The following is a 25,270-nucleotide window of genomic DNA, read 5'->3' on the forward strand; positions in this document are numbered from 1 at the left end:
GAGGTAAGAGTACAGATATGTAAAACTATATACTGTGCAATGCATTCAAAAAGTCTTCAGGCCCTTTCACTTTTTCACATTTCCTAATGTTCATCTCTGTGCTGAAGGAGATGTGGTGACACCAAACTTACCAAGTTGTCCTTCGTCAGCGTCCAAAAAATCACTTTTGTCACAAGGAATTAGGAATGGATCCAGGAGGATTTTCACACTCCTCTCGCTTGAGCTGATGAATATATCTGACCTTGCTGATGGTGGCCCATCTTCCCACTGCAGCTTTCTGACTGCCTACCAGCATGTTACATACCGTTTGGCTGTTGCCACCATCATGCCACTGCCGCTGTCTGCCTGCCTACTAACATGTAATATATGGCTGCTGGTGCTTCTACCGCTGCAACTGCTCTTCCACACTGATAATCCCCTATGAGGAGTTATTTACCAAGTTTCAGGGCAATTGGAGCAACTCTGGTTCAGATAGAATCAGTTCTTTCAAATAGTTTGAAAAATTTGGCAAATCTGAAACTAACCGAATCTCAAAAGGTCCAATCATCTCTACTGTAAATATATCTCTGTTTGAGAACAAAATGAAGCTCTTGCTGTATTAATGAGTGGTGTAAGGTTTGTTTGTTTTAACTCCATAGTTTGAACCTCTTTTACTTTGACTCTCCTGAAGCTCATATAGATACTCCCAAGTGGTGGTACTGCAACTGCAGTAGTCCCTGAATTAACAACTTACATTCTCAAGCAGTTCTGTTCAGTAAAGATGTATAGGTACAAACAAGGTGTCTGCTCTGCTCTTTCTCTTTGTCAATTTTCAAAAAAGTGACTGGATCCCAAGCCAAGACAATGCAGTAGGCCAACAGGCAATGTTGGTGTGGAGTTCCTTGAGCCCAGCAGAGGAAAATAATCTTGGAGCCCAACTCCCATATTGTCAATAAAGTATAATAGGCTTTGATTCAAAGAAATACTGTAAAAACTAGTGACCAGTGACTGGCTCAAAAAGCAGCTTCAAATATTTTTTTTTTCTCCTGTACCTTTGGGCCCACTATGACACACTGGGACAGAATCTAGCATCTAGATAGCACAGAATCTAGATAGCACAGGCAGAGGCAGCATACCAGAACAGACTAAAACAAGGTAAAAAATCAGAGAGTAACATTAAACTAGAGTATGGTTCTCAAAGCTTTGTCCCACTCTGTACGGGGTTCGCTGTGTATAGGGTTCCCATCCCAATTTCAGATAATAATTAATCACAGCAGGTCACCATCAATTAGAAGTGCTTTTATTGTTGAGTACAATGAAAACATGTGGCAGTTCGTGTGTTAACGTTTTCGGCACATAGGCCTCGTCAGACACTGTGCCGCAGTAGATAACACGCTCTACCTAAGGTCTAGCGTACTCTTCTTCATACCGTTACCCAAGTGGCAGGGTGGCTCCTGCCCAAGGCGATCGGACGAATCTAGGCTGCACCAACCGTCAATTATCTACACTCATTCTCCATTGCAGTTGCATCCAATTGATGCAACCACAATAGGTGAGCAAACCATTTCTTTCACTAGAAATCTGATTTGCTGAACTTACTTACCCTATGAGCGCCTTCTCTTTCCTCTTGGCCGTTATCTGCAGTAGATAACAGGAATGGAAAGTGTAGGCATGCCAAACGCAACTGTGCATAATCGCACCAGAGCTAAGAGGGTTAGAGGGTACAATTATGCACCGTTCCGTTTGGTGTACCTACACTTTCCATTCCTGTTACCTACTGCGGCACAGTGTCTGACGAAGGCCTATGTGCCGAAAACATTAACACACAAACTGCCACATGTTGTCCGTTGTACTCAACAATAAAAGCACTTCTAATTGATGGTGACCTGCTGTGATTCATTATTATTAAACCAGAGTACTGTATGTTAACAAATCATATTACAGTACCAGAAAAGGGTCAGTACCAGGAGGCCACTTCAGATACTAAATCAGAAGTCAGAGGCAAAGTCACAAGCAAAAGCAAGTGTGTGGGGTAAGAAAACCAATCACAGACAACTGTGGCTAGCGGCTGCCTGTTTAAATACCCCATTGACAGGAAATATGTGACACTTGCACCAAGCCTGATTGGTCCAGCGTCTCTACTCTCTAATAGGCCAACCATCCCCACTGTCAACATGTCTGATTACAATAGTGACTAAGCGACGTCGGAAGAGGAGCCTGGTTTGCAGACAGGTAGGAACATGACACAGGCAATTCTGAATTCCTTTATTTGGGCTTATTAGCTCCCGAGAATATAATCTTATATTTGATCAAACCAAGACCAAAAACCTTATTCTTTTTACTAGGAATTACATTTAGGTGAAGTTGTGAAAGTGCACAACTTTTCCCGAAATTTAAGTTTAGGTGAAGGCACGTAAGTGTGCCAAATTTCCCCAAAATGTAATTTAGGTGAAGGAGCAGACGTGTGCCACTTTTCCAGAAAATTTAATTTAGACAAAGGCGCAGAAATGGCACATTTCCAGAAAATGTAATTTAGACGAAGGTGCTACATTTACTACAACTAAGTAATATGGGAGCAACTGAACCACCAACAACTTTGTCAGGGGAGTTCAGCTTTCCCATAAGCTGGTTGTGAATCATTTTCACAGGACCACACATTCCTTTAAGAAAGTCTCACAAAGGAACAGATGATGAGGAGAAAGAGGAGTCTGAGCAGGAGAAGGAGCAGCTGATGATGACAAGGACACTGCACTGCTTGGGGAGGCAAGCTGGCTTCCACAAAGAAGACCAAGAGAAGGAGGATGTGTTCTGATTGAGAATGCTGATCTGTTCTATTTATCCATAGGATCTGGTGATGTCGCCTCATGTGCTGTAATAGAGCCCTGCTACCTATGTTTGTGTTTGAACACACAGATAATATTTTAATCCTGCAAATCTCGCACACAGCTGTGATTTTGTGTGCTGCCCTTGTGGAGAAAAAAAAATGCCATATGGGAGTTGCTCGCACAGAGCTAGAGGCAGCCAAGCTTGGTGTAGGTCTGGCAAATTTTGAGCCTGAGCCCACAATATCGGCAGTATCACCAGTTCCCGAGCTGACCACAATAGAAGCAGCTCTGGTCCTGCCAGTTCTTTTTGGAGATTTTGGCTATATATTTCCTCTGCTCTTTATTGTCACCATGCTGGCATGTATTAGATCACTCCATCGGACATTGTGCTTGGTGACGTAAACTTTGCATGCACATGCTTAACCATGGAAAGTCACTAAGCATCTGGAACACAGTTTGTGTGCTGATGTTAATGCCAGAAGAGTTTTAGAACTCTGCAGTTATTGCGTTAGTAGAGCATTGGTGACTTTTATACACTATGCACCTCAGTGCTTGGCGACCCCAACGTCCTCATGGTAGAGTTGCTGTGCTCCCTAAGCGCTTCTACTTTTTTAATAATTCCAATCACGACGGATCATGGAAAACATATCTAGAAGAGAAGAAACTTTACAACATGCCTTGCTGCAAGCATCCTATTACAGTACCATGCTCGAATTTAGTGAGCTATTTTGAACAACCCATTCTTTCACAAAAAAGGCAGTCTGCAAGGAGAGATGCTGGATTTTATATAGCTGTTGAAATGGGACAGAATGAAGCAACCTTCAATCATTTTGAGGTGTGTCCCAGTACTACTCTCCATAAAAGACTATGCCTAAAACTCTTTGGATGTCTGCTAAGATATGGACATTACCACCCTGTGACATTTTATACCACAGAAGGCCAGACAGTTACTGTCACACTCAGATATAAAAGTGAGGACCATGTAATTTACATTTACTTACTTTAAAAGTGAGTACATTCTGACTGTATACCAAACCATAATATACCATATTATTGATAACTCTTAGTCACAAATGTATTGATTCATGCCTCCAAATGTAACTTCTGCAAAAACTACTTTAGCATCCCACCAGGTCAAGGACAAGTTGACATATGTGGGGCCACACAGGTGAAACGTTCGTTCGTTGGGTGAAATGATGGGAGGTGCAGAAGCCTCAATCATCGTTCCCATGCAGCAGATGGTGCTGTCTAAACAGTACTCTGTTACCCAGGAGCAATAATTTTGTATTGCTTGTTCTCATACTGTGGAGGTGATCGCTGCTGGTAAGTGCAGCGCTTCACCTCAACTTAACGAACAGCGGACTTTCGGGAAGGAATGCTTTCTTCCCAACAAACGTCTTCACCTCGCTCCTTGTAAATCAGCCTTTACTTTCCAAAGTAAACTATTGCACTATTTTATAACATATAATACATTCACAAGGTTCACCTCCTGCACTATGCTAATTATACATTTATCTTTCCTTTTATAGGGACATTAATACCATATATGAAGGACTATCCATTAAATGGGGCATATGTGTGCAATCTATTTCATCTGCTATATTTGGCATTACTATAGGATTTGTCCTAGGCTGGAAACTAGCAATAGTGATCTTAGCATCTGGTCTAATACTCAGTTTTTTTATATCACTATGGATTAAGGTACGTTTCTAAAACTCAGTAACCTATGTATTGGTGAATGGCTGCCAATTTAACAATCTTGTTTTTGCAGCTTTCTTCAGTATTTACAATTAAAGAGTTAAAAGCCTATGGGATGGCGGATGCAGTTGCAGAAGAAGTCTTGACAGCAATAAGAACAGTCGCTTCATTTAATGGACAAGAAAAAGCGATGGAAAAGTATGTCATTTTTACCTGTAGTTTGGTTTTATGGTTCCACTGCATAGACTGCCTACTGGACATATTGCCTTATTAATTTGGCATCTATAATGGTGAAATGTGTGTGATTCAGGACCATCACTAAAGTGCTGAGAGTTGTATGAAGTCACTTTTATATATGAAGCACAAAACTGTCCAACTAGACAGTAAGAAAAAAATAAAGGAAACTGGGAAGACAGGCACTCTATATCAGGTCACCAGTAGATATCAACAAAGGACAGGGATAGTATAGGTATGTTGAAAAAAAATGTATTTATTTTTATAGTAGTAATGATAAAAAAACGTATTTCAATATAGGTCACTCCCAATGTACAGGGAAAGGGGAATGGTAGTGAAAAATTGGATAAAAGAAGAATTAAATGGGAATAGTAAAAAAGATAAAAAAAGAGGGGGTTGTGAAAAAGTGGTGATGTTAAAATGATATTTAAAACACCCTGTATTGAGCTATATGTCCCAAAAAATAAAGTGTAAAAAAAAAAAAAAAAAATAATATTGTATAAGTATAGTCAATGCTCTCGGATGAGTTCAATGGAAAAAAGTGCAGCAGCAGCCTTCCAGACCCAATGCCTACGTATATGCAGCTATGCTAAAGTGATTTTCATTTATGCGAAAATAGCCTTAATTTATGCAAAAGTAATTTTCATTTATGCCAAAATAATTTTCATCGAACCAGTGCCTGGTGGCGTCCTACCGAAAATTGGCTCACTGGTCGCTGTTACCTCTCCTCGAAGATCGCAGGTTCTTTTCTGCATAGGGTCCTCTGTGTGCTATGGGTACTTGTGGCTGTGTCTGACGTTCTTTTTTGCGCACGCTTTTTTCACGCACTTTTAGTTCCTGGTATCGTCTGTGGGTGGAGGCAGCCTGATGTGCACCATGGAAGTTTGGAAGCGCTTCCCAGGGTATTTTCTTCTAAGAAAAAATATACATTAACAGAAACCCACAACAAACACAACTGAAATACAGACAACAAAAAGACTAAGGCCCCTTGCAGACGAGTGTGTCCGGATTAGGTCCGGATGCATTCCGGGTGCATTGCGGCAAACCTGCGCGAGTAGGCATGCAATTGCAGTCAGTTTTGACTGCGATAGTGTTCCATTGTTCAGTTTTTATTGCTCGGGTGCAATGCGTTTTGCACTCGCGTGATAAAAAACTGAATGTGGTACCCAGACCCGAACTTCTTCACTGAAGTTCAGGGGTGGTTGTGTAGATAGTTATTTTCCCTTATAACATGGTTATAAGGGAAAATAATAGCATTCTTTAATACAGAATACTTAGTACAAGGTCAATTGAGGGTTAAAAAAATGAAATAATTAACTCACCTCCTCCAATTGATCGCGTAGCTGCTGGTCTCCTGTTCTTTCTTCAGGACCTGTCAAAAGGACCTGTGGTGACGTCACTGAGCTCACCACATGGTCAAATCACATGGTCTATTGCCACGGTGATGGACCATGTGATGTGACGTCACCACAGGTCCTTTAGCCGGCAGCTCATGATTAAAGAAGTAAAAAGAGATCGGCAACTATGCGATCAAGAGGAGGAGGTGAGTTAATATTTTTTTTTTTTGTAGCCCTCAATTGACCTTTTACTAAGCATTCTGTATTAAAGAATGCTATTATTTTCCCTTATAACCATATTATAAGGGAAAATAATACAGTGAATAGACTGTCATCTTGGCAACCATGCGTGAAAATCGCACCGCATCCGCACTTGTTTGCGGATGCTTGCGATTTTCACACAGCCCCATTCACTTCTATGGGGCTTGCGTTGCGTGGAAAACACACAATATAGAGCATGCTGCGATTTTCACGCAATGCACAAGTGATGTGTGAAAATCACCGCTCATGTGCACAGCCCCATAGAAATGAATGGGTCCGGATTCAGTGCGGGTGCCATGCGTTCACCTCACGCATTGCACCCGCGCGGAAATCTCGCCTGTGTGAAAGGGGCCTAAAGGTGGCATTTATTATGAATTATACTCAACTGGAGTATTAATGTCATAGATTTTGTCACAATGGTCTTTTTGCTGAAAAGTATGCAACTTTTTTGCCGCTTATGACACTTTTCCCGAGTGCCAAGAAAAGGGGGCATGGTGTGGGCGGGGAAGAGGGCGGGACCATCTCATTTATAATTTATAATTACTTGAATCTACACCAGCAAGGGAGCTGGCATAGAGTTTAGTAGTTGCACGGCCTGCTCGAGGAAGCACCACCAAAGTTATGTAGAGACCTGTGCCTCCACATACCTTTGGTGCATCCAATGGCAGTGCAGAGGGACTAAGACCGGCGTCTAAATTTCTGGTCTTAATAAATGTCCCTCTAAGTAACTGCATATCCCAGGATGCTCTCAAATAAAGTCAAATAACTAGTTTTCAAGACTCTGGAAACAAACTGAACAGAGCTATCACTGCACCCTGAAAAGAGTCACAGAAACAAAAGGCATTAAACAGCATAACCATCAAAATTCCCCTTCCAGCAAACATCTGACTAAGCAAGTCGGTAACATAATCAGATTGAGGTGTAAGGCAGTTACATCTGACCCCTGTGGCTCATACCATATAGTTGCTTTCTTCCAAGAGTCACACTTGTCCATAGGCTGTGTGTGGTATTGCAACTCATCCCAGAAGAAACGTGCCACACCTGAAATGGCCTTAATGACCAGACTCTTTTTCGCGATTTAGCGCACATAGTGGTTTAACGGCTCCTAACTAGTGTTGAGCAAACCTGAACTGTAAAGTTCGGGTCTGTACCGAACTTTGAGAGTTCGGGTACCCGGACCTGAACTTTGCAGCCAACATTCGGCTTCAAATTCGATGTTTAGGCATTTATTACAGCTTGTTGAAAGACTGCAGGGCAGCCAATTAACACTCTTTTAAGCTGTGGGCACTTAGAAGCCAACATAGCAATGCCTACTAATGGCATGGCTGTGATTGGCCGGTACATCATGTGACCCAGCCTCTGTAAAAGCTGGATCACATGTAGAACCGCCCATCAGCTCTGAGTATTGCAGGGACAAGAAGCACGCAGCTGAAGTGAGTGAAAGTGTTAGTAATCTCATCTGGCTATTTATTCTGTGGGTGCAATCCTGACACAAAAAATATAATATTAATATTAAAGTTATGTGAGGTACACTTGCACTGCATCCGTGACAGGGAAATTAATTTAGTTAATCCGTATTTTAGTTTGGTGGGTGACATATACCAAGTTTTTTGTGTGAGGAACACCTGCACTGCATACGTGACAAAGAAAGTAATATAGTTAATTCGTATGTTAGTTCGGTGGGTGACATATACCCATTTTTTGTGTGAGGTACACCTGCACTGCATATGTGACAGGGAAATGAATATAGTTAATCTATCTGTTAGATCGGTGGGTGACATATACCAATTTTTTGCGTGTTGTACACCTGCATGGAATCAAGGTCATGTCGAGTGACGTGTGCAGTTCTTCAGACAATATGCTGACAGGACTCGTGTGGTTTGCACGCTGGGCAATTGGAGCCTGAAGTGAGACATAAATATTCTAAACCTGAGCGCCACCTGCATGACCAGGCATCTAAATGCAAAGCATGATCTGCAGTGGAGTACACACGAAAGATCTCAGGCTCCTCCTGCTCCCTCTTCTGCTACAGTCTCGGCCTCTTCCTCCACCTATGTAGTGACAGTGGCACCTGCCACCCCGCAAACAGAGGATGTGGCAGCAACACCACCACCGTCACCAAGCATCTCCACACTGTCCCATGGAAGCGTTCAGCTGTCCATCCCTCAAACACTGGAGAGAAAGAGGAAGTACCCCCCACACACCCACCAGCGATCCCTGTCCCTGAATGCCAGCATTTCAAAATTCCTAGCCTTTGAAATGCTGTAATTCCGTCTGGTGGAGACGAATACTTTTAAACACTTTATGGCGGTGGCTGTCCCACAGTACGTGGTTCCCAGCCGCCACTACTTTTCCAGGTGAGCCATCCCTGCCCTGCACAACCAAGTGGAAGACAAAACAGGTGTGCACTGCGCAACACCATCTGTGGCAAGGTCCACATAACCACCGATACGTGGACCAGAAAGCACAGGCTGGGACGTTATCTCTCCCTAACTGCACACTGGGTTAATACACTGGCTGCTGGGACTGAGTCAGATAGCAGTTTGGCGCATGTACTTCTGCCACCGAGGATTGCAGGACGTTTCTCGTTGCCTCCTCCTCCTCCGCTTCCTCCTCTACTGCCTCCTCATCTGGTCAGCGTAACACCTGCACTACCAACTTCAGCACAGCCAGGGGGAAACGACAGCAGGCTGTTTTGAAACTCATCTGTTTGGGGGAAAAACCACACACCGTGCAGGCGCTGTGGACGGGCATGGAACAACAGACCGATGAGTGGTTGGTGCCACTGAGCCTCAAGCCCCGCCTGGTGGTGTGCGATAATGGACAAAATCTCATAGCAGCTCTGGGCATAACCAGTTTGATGCACATCCCTTGCCTGGTGCGTGTGCTGAATCTGGTGGTGCAGAGGTCTCTGAAAAAACAAAAAACAACAAAAACTGTGTTTGCTAACTCCTCCTCCTCCACCACCGCTTCCACCTACCCCCCACGTCCACCGCCTCCTCAACCTCCTACTGCACGTTGACCTCTGCCTCCTAGTTCAAGACGTTTATTGTACTATTTTTCCCACCCTTCATGAACTTAACCAACTACAGGGGACAGATTTTAATATGTATTTTCATTGCAGGTACAACACCAATTTAATAGATGCAAAAGCTGCTGGAATAAAGAAGTCTATCATTTCAAACGTGATAATTGGAGTATCAGAGCTTATGATATTTGGAGTCTATGGCTTGGCACTGTGGTATGGAACACATTTGCTGGACACAGATCCTAAAAATTACAGGATTAGTAATGTTTTAACTGTAAGTATGTCATCCCTTGTAGTCATTTAACATCAATATTATCATGATACTTACACTGTCCTCATACACGTTAGCACGGTGTGTAATCTGATATGTAGTTAAACCCTCTGTCTTCTGAGAAAAAGATACTGTTCAGCTTTAACCTTCTCTTTATTGCTAGTAGATTGACAGGAAAGGTGAAACTACAGAATAAAACAGTAGTATTTCAGAACATAAATATTCAAAGTACATGGCAAAAGATACAGAATAATCTGCTATACATACAGTACATGAGGTAACACAATAATAATGAGCTATCACATACAAGTAGCATATAATAAACTTCATTAAATGTCACATAGCTAGTGTCCTTACTGACTATGCTTGAAACAAGCTTTATAAGAAATCAGGACCAGAAGAACTAGTGAGAGTGTGGCTTCTCACATAGACATAAGATGGCTACTGCTTCTAATACAAGCACAAGACTGCAAAGAACCAGGAACTGCCCACAATCCCCTGGCACTACCATAATGCATAGGAAAAAAAGGCTGGACAAAATACATTAAACTCACCAGTAGATGGTGCTGCTACCATACCATATAATGCAGATGAAATACAACATAGGTAAATGCAATTTTAAAAACTGCTAAACACACAGAAACAACTGGATTTGCATCTGAGGACAGAACAATACTATTTAATTCCTTGCTATCATGCAATGTATGGTGGATACCAGGTTGTTAAATGAATCACCAATATGCAAATGAGGCCCCAAGCACATAAGATGTGTTATCCAGCTCTGCTAGTGCCCAGGCCTTCCTGTCCAAACCATTGATAGCTCCTTCCCTCTCTACAGTCTTTCCCCAATCCCTGTGATGTGACTCATTCTCCTAAGTAAAATTTCAGGCAGGTGCAATGAACTTTCATTTCTCCACCTATGCATTACAAACACCACAGTGAGCATCAGCTTTGTGCTGTCAAGCAATGCACCATAGACTTTCCGAAAGAAGAGTAGACGCTGTGAACCTTCTGCTCAGAATGGTGTTTGTAATGTGTAGGACAAACAGAGGTTTTACAGAGAGGGAAGAAAGGAAGGATGATAGAAAGAGGGGGCGAGCTATAAAGTGTTAGGACTGGAGCACACCTCCTAGCATTTTGGTCTCTTTTGCAAATAGAATAAAGATTGTTTTCTGGTGCAAGCAAACAACACAAAGGCTAACAAAGGTATGTTTAATATGCTGTTTAGGAGTACAGCTGGTAGTTCAGTGAAAAAGCTAGCAAGTACATACTGTTTTACAGCTCTGATCACAAGCAACTCCAAATATGGACATTTAACACCTCAAATATCATAGATAATTGCTGCCATGGCATCTGAGAGGTCCTTTGGAGCGAGGGAGCTCCCTCTGACGCTCAAACTGTAGGGTTGAGCGAACCCAAACTTTAAGATTTTTGGACCCCGAACCCGAACATTTTCGTAAAAGTTTGGGTTCAGTGTTCGGCGCATTCTTGGCGTTTTTTGAAAGGCTGCACAGCAGCCAATCAACAAGCGTCATACTACTTGCCCCAAGAGGCCTTCACAGCCATGCCTACTAATGGCATGGCTGTGATTGGCCAGAGCAGCATGTGACCCAGGCTCTATGTAAGCTTGGGTCACGAAGCGCTGCACGTCACTCTGCTGTCACAAGTGTAGGGAGAGGATGCTGCTGGACTTGTGATTTCAGGGAGAGCATAGGAGAGAATCTAACTCAGCAATCTACAGACAAATAGTTGTGTGGGTGCAGGGCACAATCGTTTTACCCTGCCCTGAGCTCATTGACCAAAAATACAAACTTTTACGATTCTGTTAGTTAGGTGGGTGGCAGTGGCGGCGGCCACTGCCATTTTATGCATGCTCAGTGTAAGGTAGAAATACACCCATCATTCTCTGGGGTTTGAAAAACACAATATATATTTTTTTTTTTCAAAACAATTAATTTCCAGATCTGCAGATGTTAAATTCAAGTTAAATATATACAGCATTCATATTCTGTTAGCAAAAAAAGACTTTTTGGTCAATCTACAACATTTGTATTAGTCACTGTGCAATTTAAGCTAGAAATAAACCCATCATTTGGTGGGGTTTGAAAAACACACTTATTTGACAAAAAACACAATTTTCAGGCGTTGCAGCATCAGCACGTGTGAAATGACAGGCTTATATACTGCTGCAAATTCAGTTGTTAAACAAACAGTCGTTTGGGCTCCAAAAATTTAGTTGGCAGCCTTTGATGCAGATGTCATTGGGAGATACACCCTTAATACATTTGGGTTACATTCAGAGATTTTAAATACCACCATTTGGTGCACCAATATTGAATTCAGGCCTACAGATGTGCAGGCCCTGTGAGATACCCCCTCTACATACAGGGGTTTGAATTAGGCATTTGAAATACAGCCATTTGAAATACTGCCTTTTTGTGCAAAGATATATTTACTTCAGGCCTACACTGATTCAGGGCGTTTGTGATCCCCACTATACATACAGGGGTTTGAATTAGCCATTTGAAATACAGCCATTTGAAATACCGCCATTTTGTGCAAAGATATATTTACTTCAGGACTACAGAGGTTCAGGCCCTCTGAGATACCCCCTCTACATACAGGGGTTTTAATTAGGCATTTGAAATACAGCCATTTGAAATACTGCCTTTTTGTGCAAAGATATATTTACTTCAGGCCTACACTGATTCAAAGCGTTTGTGATCCCCACTATACATACAGGGGTTTGAATTAGGCATTTGAAATACAGCCATTTGAAATACTGCCTTTTTGTGCAAAAATATATTTACTTCAGGCCTACACTGATTCAGGGCGTTTGTGATCCCCAATAGACATACAGGGCTTTGAATTAGGCATTTGAAATACAGTCATTTGAAATACATCCTTTTTGTGCAAAGATATATTTAATTCAGGCCTACACTGGTTCAGACCGTGTGAGATACCCCCTCTACATACAGGGGTTTAAATCAGGCATTTGAAATACAGCCATTTGAAATACAACCTTTTTGTGCATAGATATATTTACTTCAGGCCTACAGAGGTTCAGGCCCTCTGAGATACTCCCTCTTCATACAGGGGTTTGAATCAGGCATTTGAAATACAGCCATTTGGTGCAAATAAATCTTTAATTCAGGCCTACACTGATTCAGGGCATGTGTGATTCCCCCTATACATACAGGGGTTTGATTCAGCCATTTGAAATACAGCCATTTGAAATACAGCCATTTTGTGCAAAGAAATCTTTAATTGAGGCCTAGTCTGGTTCAGGCCGTGTGAGATACACCCTTTACATACTGTCGTTCTTTTTTACTATTAATTAAACACCCATTTAAGGCAAGATCCTAAATTCAAAACATATAAGGAGAGCGTCAAATAAGGGACGTGGCCCAAGTTGTGGTGCTGCTGGTGGAGCTCCTGTTGCAGGGAGAGGACATGGTCGATCTGTGCCAGCTACACGCACAAGTGAAACCCCTCCCTCAGGTGCGAGTAGGCAACAAAATCTGCAGCGTAATTTGGTCGGGCCTAATGCTGCTCTACGAATGGTGAGGCTTCAACAAGTACAGGCGATAGTAGATTGGGTTGCTGACAGTGGATCCAGTTCCTTCACATTGTCTCCCACCCAGTCTCCTGCTGAAAGACCACAGTTGGCACCTGCAGCCGATGTCCATCAGTCTTTCACCTCACCCCCTTGCAAATCAGCCAAGCAGTCTGAGCCCCAAGTCATGCAGCAGTCTCTTCTGCTTTTAAATGACTCTGTTAGCAGGGTTTCCCAGGGCCATCCACCTAGCCCTGCCCCAGAAGTGGAAGAGATTGAGTGCACCGATGCCCAACCACTTATTTTTCAAGATGAGTACATGGGAGGACCATCGTAGCACGTCTCGGATGATGACGAAACACAGGTGCCAACAGCTGGGGCTTTCAAAAGCATGCAGACCGACAAGGAAGTCAGGAGTGAAGACTGGGTGGAAGAGGATGTGGAGGACGATAAGGTCCTCGACCCCACATGGAATCAAGGTCATGCGAGTGACCGATGTAGTTCGGAGGAAGAGGCGGTGGTCGCATAGAGCCACCAGCACAGCAGAAGAGGGAGCAGGGTGCAAATGAGGAGCGGCCGTCCTCTAGACAGTACGCCTTCTACTGCCCACCACAGCAAGGGACCGAGAACACCAAAGCCAGCTCCACGGAGTTCCCTGGCGTGGCAGTTCTTCAGATAATTTGCTGACGACAAGAGACGAGAGGTTTGCACGCTGTGCAATCAGAGCCTGAAGCGAGGCATAAACGTTCTCAACCTGAGCACAATCTGCATGACCAGGCATTTAAGTGCAAAGCACGAGCAGCAGTGGAGTAGACACCTCACAAACCAAGAAAGGTCTCTGGCTCCTCCTGCTTTCTCTTCTGCTCCAGTCGCAGGCTCTTCATCCACCTCTGGAGTGACAGTGCCACCTGGCACCCCACAAACAGAGGATCTGCCAGCAAAACCAACAACTGGGTCACCAAGCATCTCCACAATGTCACACGGAAGCGTTCAGCTCTCCATATCCCAAACTCTGGAGAGGAAGTACCCCCCTACCCACTCGCGATCCCTAGCCCTGAATGCCAGCATTTCTAAATAACTTGCCTTTAAAATACGGTCATTCCGCCTGGCTGAGACGGAGAGTTTTAAAGGCCTTATGGTGGTCGCTGTCCCACAGTATGTCCTGCCCAGCCGCCACTACTTTTCAAGGCGAGCCATCCGTTCCCTTCACAACCAAGTAGGGGACAAAATCAGGTGTGCACTGTGCAACTCCTTCTGTGGCATGGTGCACCTCACTACGGATACGTGGACCAGTAAGCACGGTCAGGGCCGTTATATCTCCATAACAGCACACTGGGTAAATGCAGTGGCGGCTGGGCCTGAGGCGGATAGCAGTTTGGTGCATGTCCTTCCACCACCGAGGATTGCAGGGCGCTTCATTTTGCCTCCTGTTGCTTCCTCCTCCTACTCCGCTTCCTCATCCTCTACCAGCTCCTCATCCAGGCAGCGTAACACCTACACCACCAACTTCAGCACAGCCAGGGGTAAACGACAGCAGGCAGTTTTAAAAATTATCTGTTTGGGGGACAAACTCCACACCGCACAGGAGCTGTGAACGGGCCTTGAACAACAGACCAATGAGTAGTTTATGCCAGTCAGCTTCAAGCCCGGCCTGGTGGTGTGCGATAATGGTTGAAATCTCGTAGCAGCTCTGGGACTAGCTGGTTTGACGCATATCCCTTGCCTGGCGCATGTGCTGAATTTGGTGGTGCAGAGATTCCTTAAACATTTACCCCGACATGTCAGAGCTGCTGCATAAAGTGGGGGCCATCTGTGCACGCTTTTGGTGTTCTCACCCTGCTGCTGCTCGCCTGTCAGTGCTGCAGCGTAACTTCGGCCTTCCTGCTCACCGCCTCATATGGGACGTGCCCACAAGGTGGAACTCCACCTTGCACATGCTGGCTAGACTGTGCGAGCAGCAGCAGGCGACAGTGGAGTTTCAGCTGCAGCATGCACGGGTGAGTCACTCGGCGGAACAGCACCACTTCACCACCAATGATTGGGCCTCCATGCGAGACCTGCGTTCCTTGTTGCGCTGTTTCGAGTACTCCACCAACATGGCCAGTGCCGATAACGCCGTTCTCAGGGTTACTATTCCACTTCTATGCCTCATTGAAAAAACGCTCCTGGCGATGATGAAAGAGGATGTGGCACAGGAGGAGGAGGAAGAGGGATCATTTCGTAGGGTTTCCGGCCAATCATTCCCAAGTGGCTCCAAGGATGGGTTCCTGCACCCACAAACCCAAGGTACACAATTGTCCAGCCAGGGCACAGTTCTGGAGAATGATGAGGTGGAGGATAAGGAGGAGGAGGAGGAACCATGTTCACAGCAGGGTGGCACCCAGACCAGCTTATGGCCATCACTGGTGCGTGGCTGGGGGGATACAGAGGACACAGACGATACACCTCCCACAGAGGACAGCTTTTCGTCGCCTCTGGGCAGCCTGGCACACATGAGCAATTACATGCTGCAGTGTCTCCACAACGACCACAGAGTTGCCCACATTCTAACTTGTGCTGATTACTGGGTGGCCACGCTGCTGGATCCCCGTTACAAGGACAACGTACCGTCCTTAATTCTGTCACTTGAGTGCGATCGTAAGATGCGCGAGTACAAGCACATGCTGGTAGACTCGCTGCTGGTGGCATTGCCTCTTGACAGCGGGGGCACAGTGGAAGCACAAGGCGAAGGCAGAGGATGAGGAAGAGGTCACCAACGCAGCTGGGGCACCACCAGCACCTCAGAAGGCAGGGTGGTTAGCATGGCCAAAATGTGAAAAAGATTTGTCAGCACGCCACAACAACCAACACCACCAGCTGATATGGAACGTCTTAGCAGGAGGCAGCATTTCACCAACATGGTGGAGCAGTATGTGTGCACACGCTTACACGTACTGAATGATGGATCTGCCCCCTTCAACTTCTGGGTGTCCAAATTGGGCACATGGCCTGAGCTAGCCCTTTATGCCTTGAAGGTGCTGGCCTGCCCTGCAGCCAGTGTATTATCTGAACGTGTGTTTAGCATGGCAGGGGGCATCATTACAGACAAGCGCAGCCGCCTGTCCACAGCCAACGTGGACAAGCTCACGTTCATTAAAATGAACCAGGCTTGGTTCCCACAAGACTTGTCTGTACCTTGTGCAGAATAGACATTTATACCACCATCAAACATACATTCTTGTACTCAAGTCAAGTGCAATGATACTTAGTTTTATTTATGTTTTATTTGTCCCAATATTTTGGGTGCTACCTACCCCAATAAAAAATAAAAAAAAGACTGTTAGCTACTTCCTGTTCCTCCATTGCTGCATCCACCTACAACACCACATTCACCGCCTCCTCAACCTCCGACTCCATATCCACCTCCTTCTCTGAGTTACAGGTTAATAATTTGTAATTTTTAGTTATTTTATTTTATGTTATTTCCCTATCCACATTTGTTTGCAGAGCAGTTGCCATGCTCTTAAGCACATTTTACTGCCTTTCATATCCATCTAGCGTTTTCAAGGAATATTTTAGAGCCATTTTAATGCAAAACAGTGCCAATTTTAGTGCCCTAAATTGAAAAAAATCTTATTTTCAATTGTCGGGTGACATTTTACCATTTTTGGCGTATACAAACCCCTGCTGTGCCTGGGTGACAGGGGCCTAAATCTCTCAAAATCCTCTGTTCTATTGCTGGGTGACATGAACCCCCTTTTGCCGTGAATGAACCCCTGCTGTGCCTGGGTGACAGGGGCCTAAATCTCTCAAAATCCTCTGTTCTATTGCTGAGTGACATGAACCCCCTTTTTCCGTGAATGAACCCCTACTGTGCCTGGGTGACAGGGGCCCAAATCTCTCAAAATCCTCTGTTCTATTGCTGGGTGACATGAACCCCCTTTTGCTGTGAATGAACCCCTGCTGTCCCTGGGTGACAGGGGCCTAAATCTCTCAAAATCCTCTGTTCTATTGCTGGGTGACATGAACCCCTTTTGCCGTGAATGAACCCCTGCTGTGCCTGGGTGACAGGGGCCTAAATCTCTCAAAATCCTCTGTTCTATTGCTGGGTGACATGAACCCCTTTTGCCGTGAATGAACCCCTGCTGTGCCTGGGTGACATGGGCCTCGTTCTCTCAAAATCCTCTGTTCTATTGCTGGGTAACATAAACCCCCTTTTGCCGTGAATAAACCCCTGCTCTGCATTGGTGACAGGGATCTAAATTTAGTGAAAACATCTGTTACTGATGGGAAGATGCGCGACTACAAGCGCACGCTGCTGATGGCATTCCCACCTTACAGTGGGGGCACAGTGGAAGTACAAGGCGAAGGCAGAGGAGGAGGAAGAGGTCGCCAACGCAGCTGGGGCACCAACAGCACCTGAGAAGGCAGGGTTAGCATGGCCAAAATGTGGAAAAGCTTTGTCAGCCTTGAAGGTGCTGCCCTGCAGCTAGTGTTTAGTGTGAACCTGTATTTAGCACTGGCAGAGAGCATTATCACAGGCCACAGCCAATGTGGTCAAACTTACGTTTATTAAAATGAACCAGTCATGGATCTCACAGGACTTGTCCGTACCTTGTGTAGAATAGACATTTATACCAGCATCAACCATCCATTCTTGTACTCAAGCGCACTTATTCTTAGTTTAATTTTGTTATATGTCCCAATATTTTGGGGGATACCCCAATTTAAAAATAAAAAATGACACAAATCAGTGTTGGCTACCTATTCCTCCTTCACCACCGCTACCACCTACACCTCCATGTCAACCTACACCGCCACATCCACCCATCCACCGCCTACTCAACCTCCTACTCCTAGATCCAGATTGTTATTTTAAATTTTTCTGTATTTTGTTATTTTAAGTCATTTCCCTATCCATATTTGTTTGCAGAACAGTTGCCGTGCTCTTAAGCACATTTTGATGCCTTTTGCAGCCCTCTAGCCATTTCCTGGACTATTTTAGAGCCATTTTAGTGCCCAAAAGTTCAGGTCCCCATTGACTTCAATGGGGTTCGGGTTTGGGGTCAAGTTCGGGTCCCGAACTTTTTTGTGAAGTTTGGCCGAACTCGTCAAACCCGAACATCCAGGTGTCCGCTCAACTCTATCAAACTGCTTACCAGTGATAACAGGAGCTATTTGGTTGATATTGTAGCCTGGAACCTTGCTAAAGCTCCAAGGTCTGCCATAATAAATTTATTACTTATTGACCCCTGCTTTAATAGAAAAAAGCAATTCCCATAGATTGCAATAGTATGCTATTACCGTCTATGGTAACAGTGATAAAAGGTTTAAAAAAATAAATAAAACATTCAAATCACCCCATTTCAAACTTTTACCCATAAATATAATTAATAAATATAATTGGTATCACTGCATCTGAAAATGCCCGATATATTGAGGTGAGAGGAACGATTCATCACCAATTTCACAAAAATTCTTTGTCCAAATGAATCGGTCTTGGCAATTTGCTTTGGATGAATTGCACAAAATTACATTAGCCATTTTATATTGAAAATTCATTACGTTTGTGACAGAAACAGTGTGGGAAGGATAAAGTCACAGGGTGGAGCCCATCTGGTTGGCCTCCTCACAATGCTTTTGTAGTTAGCCTGACAGAAAATAAGGGAGGAAGATATTGGCTGGTCTATCAGGTTGTATATTTGTTCTGACACTCAGAAGCCATTATGAGCTCAGCCACTTACGTGGCAGAATGTGTAGACACACAAAAAGACAGCCATTTTGAGTCCTGCAGGGACAGTGTAGGGATTGTGAAGCAAACTTTAGTTAGATATATTGAATTACTAGGTAAAAAGTTATGTTTTATCATTAGGGACACAACGGGGCTGTTAGTGTAATGTCTGTCTTACTGTCATGTTCTGACGAGGGTCCAACTGACCCATAGAACATCTCACAACGAAGAATACACCAAAGCAAGCATACACAGAGATACAGACTCGGGGAGTGCACACATTCACAGGCATAGTACACAAGACACCGCAGCCAGCATGTAGCCCCAAGCAACCAGCATACACAGGAGTTAGCCTGCAGCCAGTACGCAAGAGGGCGTGCAGCCAGCCTACACGGTCGAAACTGTCACAGTGAACCGCACCGTGACACTTACAGTGAAGCCACTGGACTTGTTTATTACTTCATCTGTTGCACTGCACAAGGCAAGATACATGAAATAGCCTTTTTTGTCCAAAAACCTGTTGCAAATATTCTACAGTTAAGTGTTTTATAGGCATATTTTCCAGCATCACCAGCAGCATATATATATTTGCAGACACTGTGCAATTGTGACTTTTTCAACCAAAAATGCATAAGTAATCTTATTTTTTTATTCAGATTTTTTTTAATAGAATTTTTCAATAACAAATTGCACTTTACAATCATACAATCCACTTCAGTTTGGATCCATGTGGACATCTTATTAACAAACCCATCACAATGAGATAGTAAATGATTATTGAGTGCAATCCCTCAACCAATCCCCCCTCCCCCTTGAGACAAGATAAGTAACATAATTTGGCCTATATAAATGCGTACAAAAATAGCAACAGTATAGATTGTCCATTAGTTCCTTGAGAATTGGAATAAAAGAGGCAATGAAACACCCCAAGGGCAGCGGCAACATACCAGCAACATCACACACCTTTTTTAACGTTCAGACATACCTCACCCTATTATACCTCCCAGTCCTCTTTTAAGAGCTAACCAGGGACTGCACACTCCTGATCTATCTATCCAGAGACCCCAAATAGCCTCAAATTTTAAGAGGCAATTTCATTTAAGATAGAACCCCCTTTCCAACCTTATCACTTCAATTAACCTTGCAGTAAACTCAGTTGTGCTCAGAGGCAGCGGCTGTATCCACTTTGTTGCTAATGTTTTACGTGCCTGATATAACATTCTATTTATTTATAAGTAATCTTATTTTAGTGAATCAATAGGTTTGGTAGTTTTTGGAACTCCAACTGCACCTTTTTGTACTGCTTGTTCAGAACAAGCCACTATACATGATGGCAGGTTACATTACAACTTGCTGTCGCCCTCTAGAGCTGTAGATGTCATAGTGATTGTTTTTAACCTCCTCCGGACCACCTAACGCACGGATGCGTCCTGGAGGCGGTCGATTCATTCCTCCTGGACGCATCCGTGCGTCATCTCGCGAGACGCGAGATTTCGGTCTGAGCCGGCCGCGCATGCGCATTGCGGGCCGGCAAAAGTTGAAGAACCATTTAGTCACCAGCCTGCCAGCCAATGATCGTAGCTGGCAGGCGGGCGAATTTCAAAATCTCTAATCAGAAGCCATCTAACACCTTATATTTATAAATATAAGGTGTTAAATGGCTTCCCTGCTCCTCTGCTGGTCCTTTTCGTCGGTTGGTCTCAGCAGAGGAGCAGGCATCACAGTGAGCAGCACCAAACACTACACCTTACCCCCAGATCACCCCCCCCCCCAGCACCCCAATTAACCCCTTGATCACCACTTCTTGCCCCTGTAAATCACCTAGTGAAAGGGAAAAAAGTGATTAGTGTAAACTGTCACTTTTTTTTCCCACTGGTATTGACAGTTAGGTTTAGGATTGTTTAGGCCCCTTGGTTAGGTAGTTTAGCGATCATTTAGCACCCAGCCCACCGCACCGCAGTCATTTATTCCCTGATTAGCGTATCGCTAATCAGCTTTTGTACTTTTATAGTATCTGTAAGTGATCAAAACTGATCACAGTCAGATCTATAATAGTATTAGTGTCACCTTAGCTCGCCCTCCACCCAAAACGCAGTGTTTGCCCGATCAGGCCTGATCGGTCGCCCACACGTGCGTTCACCCACGCCCGCCCCGCCGCAGTGACAACAAATTATTATATTTTTGATCACTGCACAATCACTTTACAAGCGCTGCGGCAATAAAAAAAAATCAGTTTTGATATTTTTATCAATCGCAGCGGCCTCCGGTACTTCGCTAGCCTCCCATTTGTAAGACAGGCTTGCTTTTTTTCTTGGGTAGTCTCAGGGAATACCCCTAAATTTAGTAGTCCAAATGTCAAACAGGGGGTATTCTTCTGAAGAGGCCTACAGGCTTCTGACCCAGTCTGATGAGGAATGGGAACCCTCATCTGATGAATCTAGCGGGTCAGATTATGAACCTGTAGAAAGCAGTGGCAGTCTGACCCAAAGTTCGGACGAGGTCCCTGATAGCACAAAGGCGTACCTGGCCCCGTGCCACTAGACCACAGGTTGCGCAGGATCCGCTTCAAGGGCAGCAGAGTGGGGCTGGCGCTGTCGGATTACGTGGTGAGGCATACACCAGCAGCGCAGCCCACCCTGGACCTAGTACCAGCACTGCCGTACAACATGGTGAAGTGGCGAGCACCAGAAGGGCAGTTGAAGCTGGTACGGAGGCACGTGCAGTAGTTACCCCGTCGCAGCCACCGCACAGACAGGCCCATAGAGCCCCTAGAATCCATGAGGTGCTGGCAAACCCTGATTGGCAGTCCCCAACTTCAGCCGCACCTGTAGTTCTCCCCTTTCACCGCCCAGTCTGGAGTTCGGGTTGAGACAGCTCAGATCGGTTCGGCCCTGGGATTTTTTGAGCTGTTCTTGACTGCAGAGCTCTTGGACTTAGTTGTGGCAGAAACAAATCGGTATGCCACTCAATTTATATCCGCCAACCCAGGAAGCTTTTATGCCCAGCCTTTCCGGTGGAAACCAGTCCAAGTTTCCGAAATTAATTTTTTTCTGGGCCTTCTCCTCAACATGGGTCTAACCAAAAAGCATGAATTGCGGTCATATTGGTCCACGAACCCAATTCATCACATGCCCATGTTCTCTGCTGCTATGTCCAGGACACGATTTGAGACCATCCTGCGTTTCCTGCACTTTAGCAACAACACCACCTCCCGTCCCAGAGGCCACCCAGCTTTTGACCGACTCCACAAAATTCGGCCCCTCATAGACCACTTCAACCAGAAATTTGCAGATTTGTATACCCCTGAGCAAAACATCTGCGTAGACGAGTCCCTAATACATTTTACCGGGTGCCTTGGCGTCAAACAATACATCCCAAGTAAGCGCGCCCGGTATGGGGTCAAATTGTATAAGCTCTGTGAAAGGGCCACAGGCTATACCCACAAATTTCGGATCTATGAGGGTAAAGATCAGACCCTGGAGCCAGTCGGTTGCCCTGACTACCTGGGGAGCAGTGGGAAGATAGTCTTGGACTTGGTGTCACCCTTATTTGGCAAGGGGTACCATCTTTATGTGGACAATTTCTACACAAGTGTGGCCCTCTTCAGGCATTTGTTCCTAGAACAGATTGGCTGCTGTGGCACCACGCGAACTAGTCGCGTGGGCTTCCCCCAATGGCTCGTTAGCACCCATCTTGCAAGGGGGGAGAGGGCTGCCTTGTGTAACCAAGAACTGCTCGCGGTGAAATGGAGAGACAAGGGTGACTTTTACATGCTCTCCTCCATTCACGCAGACACGACAATACAAATAGAATGGGCAACCAATGTCATTGAAAAGCCCCTCTCAGTCCACGACTATAACCTTCACATGGGAGGGGTGGACTTCAATGACCAGATGTTGGCTCCGTATTTAGTTTCCCGACGCACCAGACGCTGGTATAAGAAGGTGTCTGTGTATTTGATTCAATTGGCTGCATATAATAGTTTTGTTCTCTACAGTAAGGCTGGGAGAACAGGATCCTTCCTCAAATTTTAAGAAGAGATCATCGAGAACCTCCTGTATCCAGGAGGTTCCGTGGCCCCATCCACCAGTGTAGTTAGCCGTCTACACGAGCGACATTTCCCCAATGTCGTTGCTGGTACCTCAACCCAACCGTCACCCCGAAAAAGATGTTGTGTCTGTAGCAGGAGTGGAATAAGGCGTGACACCCGCTATTTCTTTTTTTTTATTTTTTTTTTATTGAAAAATAAAGTACATACAAATGAAGTACATCTTGTAATAAACCGTTGAATGACAGGTTACAGACAGTAGTATTACATTACAGCATTGCATTATAGTGGATGGTCGAAGGAGACTGTGAGCCTTGTATTAAACACTTTCTTAATTGTCTATCACAACCATACCCAAAACCACAGTCATTTCAGAGAGGCATGGGGTTGCACTATGCTTTTTACTTAGAGGGTTGACATAAATAAGGCTATCCTTTATGAGTTACTATGTAAAGTTCCTGTACTTGGTCCAGGCACTCCATCCGGACCTAAAGGAAGAGAACCTTCTATCCTCCCAGGCTGATATCTCCTCAAATCTGTAGATCTGGTCTACTTTCTCTTTCCATTGGGATATAGAAGGGGTCTCGGTTGACAACCAAAATTTCGGGACAAGTAGACGAGCTGCACTTAGCATACTGTAAAAGAGTTTAGTAGGAGTCCTTCTTAGGGTGGAAGGACTAGATCCTAAAAGCGCAATTTGGGGGGTCATTGGAACTGTGAGGTTACAAATTTTGTTGGCCAGTTTAAATATTTCAGACCACCAAATCTGTATAAGTGGGCATGTCCACCATATATGAAAGAATGAACCTTTATTTTCTTCACATCTCCAACATGTGTCCGACCCAGTCAAACTGTATCTACAGGTGACATCTGGAGTCCTGTACCAGCGAGTTAAAACTTTATAGCTGTTTTCCTGGGTACGGACACATCTGGATGATCTGTGCGGTATTAGTAACAGTTGAGAGATCTCTTCCTGGGAAAACTCAACACTCAGATCCCTTTCCCATAGCCCAATAAAAGCTGGTTTAGCCATATTTGTGGGAGAGTTAAGCTTTTTATATAATTGGGATATCAATTTCCTACGTCTAGAATGGTCGGATAGCAAGCTTTCGAACCACATTAATGGTCGTAGGAGAGATTCCATGGGTACATTTTGGGCAATGAAGGATCGAAGAAAAGAAAGTAAGTGTGGGAAGGGTTTGCATTCTGGGAAGATGTGTAAAATCTCCTTATTGCTTAATACCTTGCCTCCCTCTCCATATAAAGAAAGAACTTTGATGGTGGAGTTCCTAACTGACTTCGGGAGACAGTCTCTTAGGTCACAGGAGGCATGAGCCATGATGTCTCTTATTTGGAGTAGGGGTGACGGGAGGGGTATCATGAATTGTGAATTTTGTAGCCATTTCCATGTCGACAATGTCGACCTGACAATTGGATTGAGTGGCTTATTATGGGGTGGAAAGTTTTCCATACCCACCAAGAGACCAGAAAGGCTCGAACCCAAGTCACTCTGCTCCATGGAGACCCACGACTTTTCTACAAGTCCGGAAAGCCAGTCAACTACTCGTGATAGTGCTACCGCTTTCCCATAAAGCTCGGGATCCGGAAGTCCAATCCCACCTTTAGTCTTAGGTCTGCATAGAACAGAGCGAGCTAGTCGAGCCTTCTTCCCATCCCAAACAAACTTGCCAATTTCACTTTTAAGTCTAGCATAATATGATTTGGGGACAGGAATAGGCAGGACCTGTTGTAAGTAGGTCAGTCTAGGTAAAACTAAGGAGGTGACAATATTCTTTCTACCAAACCATGAGAGTGGAGGGTTCTTTAATAACAATTGGTAACTTATCGATTTCATGATGGGGGAATAGTTTAAATGGAATAATGAAGTAGGGTCTGGACTAATTTTAACTCCCAAGTAGGTAATGTATGGGGTATCCCAGTTAAAAGGAGAACTGTCTTTCAAGAATTTTTTAAGTGTAGGAGGGAGGTCAATACTTAGGATATGTGACTTGCTCATATTGATTTTAAAATTGCAGTGAATACTAAATTGTTCCAAGATATTGTATATTAAGGGAAGAGCTTTGGTTGGGTTGGTATTCATTATGAGGAGGTCATCCGCAAACGCAGCCACTTTGTGTTCTTGTTGATCCATTTTAATGCCCTCTATCCCTTCCTCATTTCTGAGCGCTTGTAGTAGTGTTTCCATGACCAATACAAAAATCAATGGTGACAGGGGGCATCCCTGTCTGGTGCCGTTGCGGATAATAAAGGGCGGGGACAAAGTGTCATTTATGACAATTGAAGCTGATGCATTAGAGTATAA

The 25,270-nt window shown here is 44.5% G+C and overlaps 1 protein-coding gene across 4 annotated transcripts in view; it reads left to right on the plus strand.

The window, feature by feature from the left end:
• Nucleotides 1–25,270, plus strand: part of LOC122939270 (ATP-dependent translocase ABCB1-like) — a 403,390-nt gene that overhangs the window by 78,768 nt on the left and 299,352 nt on the right. For all 4 annotated transcript variants that reach the window (XM_044295338.1, XM_044295337.1, XM_044295339.1 and 1 more), the window contains 3 exons: nucleotides 4,334–4,505; nucleotides 4,576–4,700; nucleotides 9,459–9,636. In XM_044295338.1, the coding sequence (XP_044151273.1) occupies nucleotides 4,334–4,505; nucleotides 4,576–4,700; nucleotides 9,459–9,636 (475 nt within the window). The remainder of the gene's footprint in view (nucleotides 1–4,333; nucleotides 4,506–4,575; nucleotides 4,701–9,458; nucleotides 9,637–25,270) is intronic.

Source organism: Bufo gargarizans, chromosome 5 (assembly GCF_014858855.1).
Source record: "Bufo gargarizans isolate SCDJY-AF-19 chromosome 5, ASM1485885v1, whole genome shotgun sequence".
Lineage (NCBI taxonomy): Eukaryota > Metazoa > Chordata > Amphibia > Anura > Bufonidae > Bufo > Bufo gargarizans.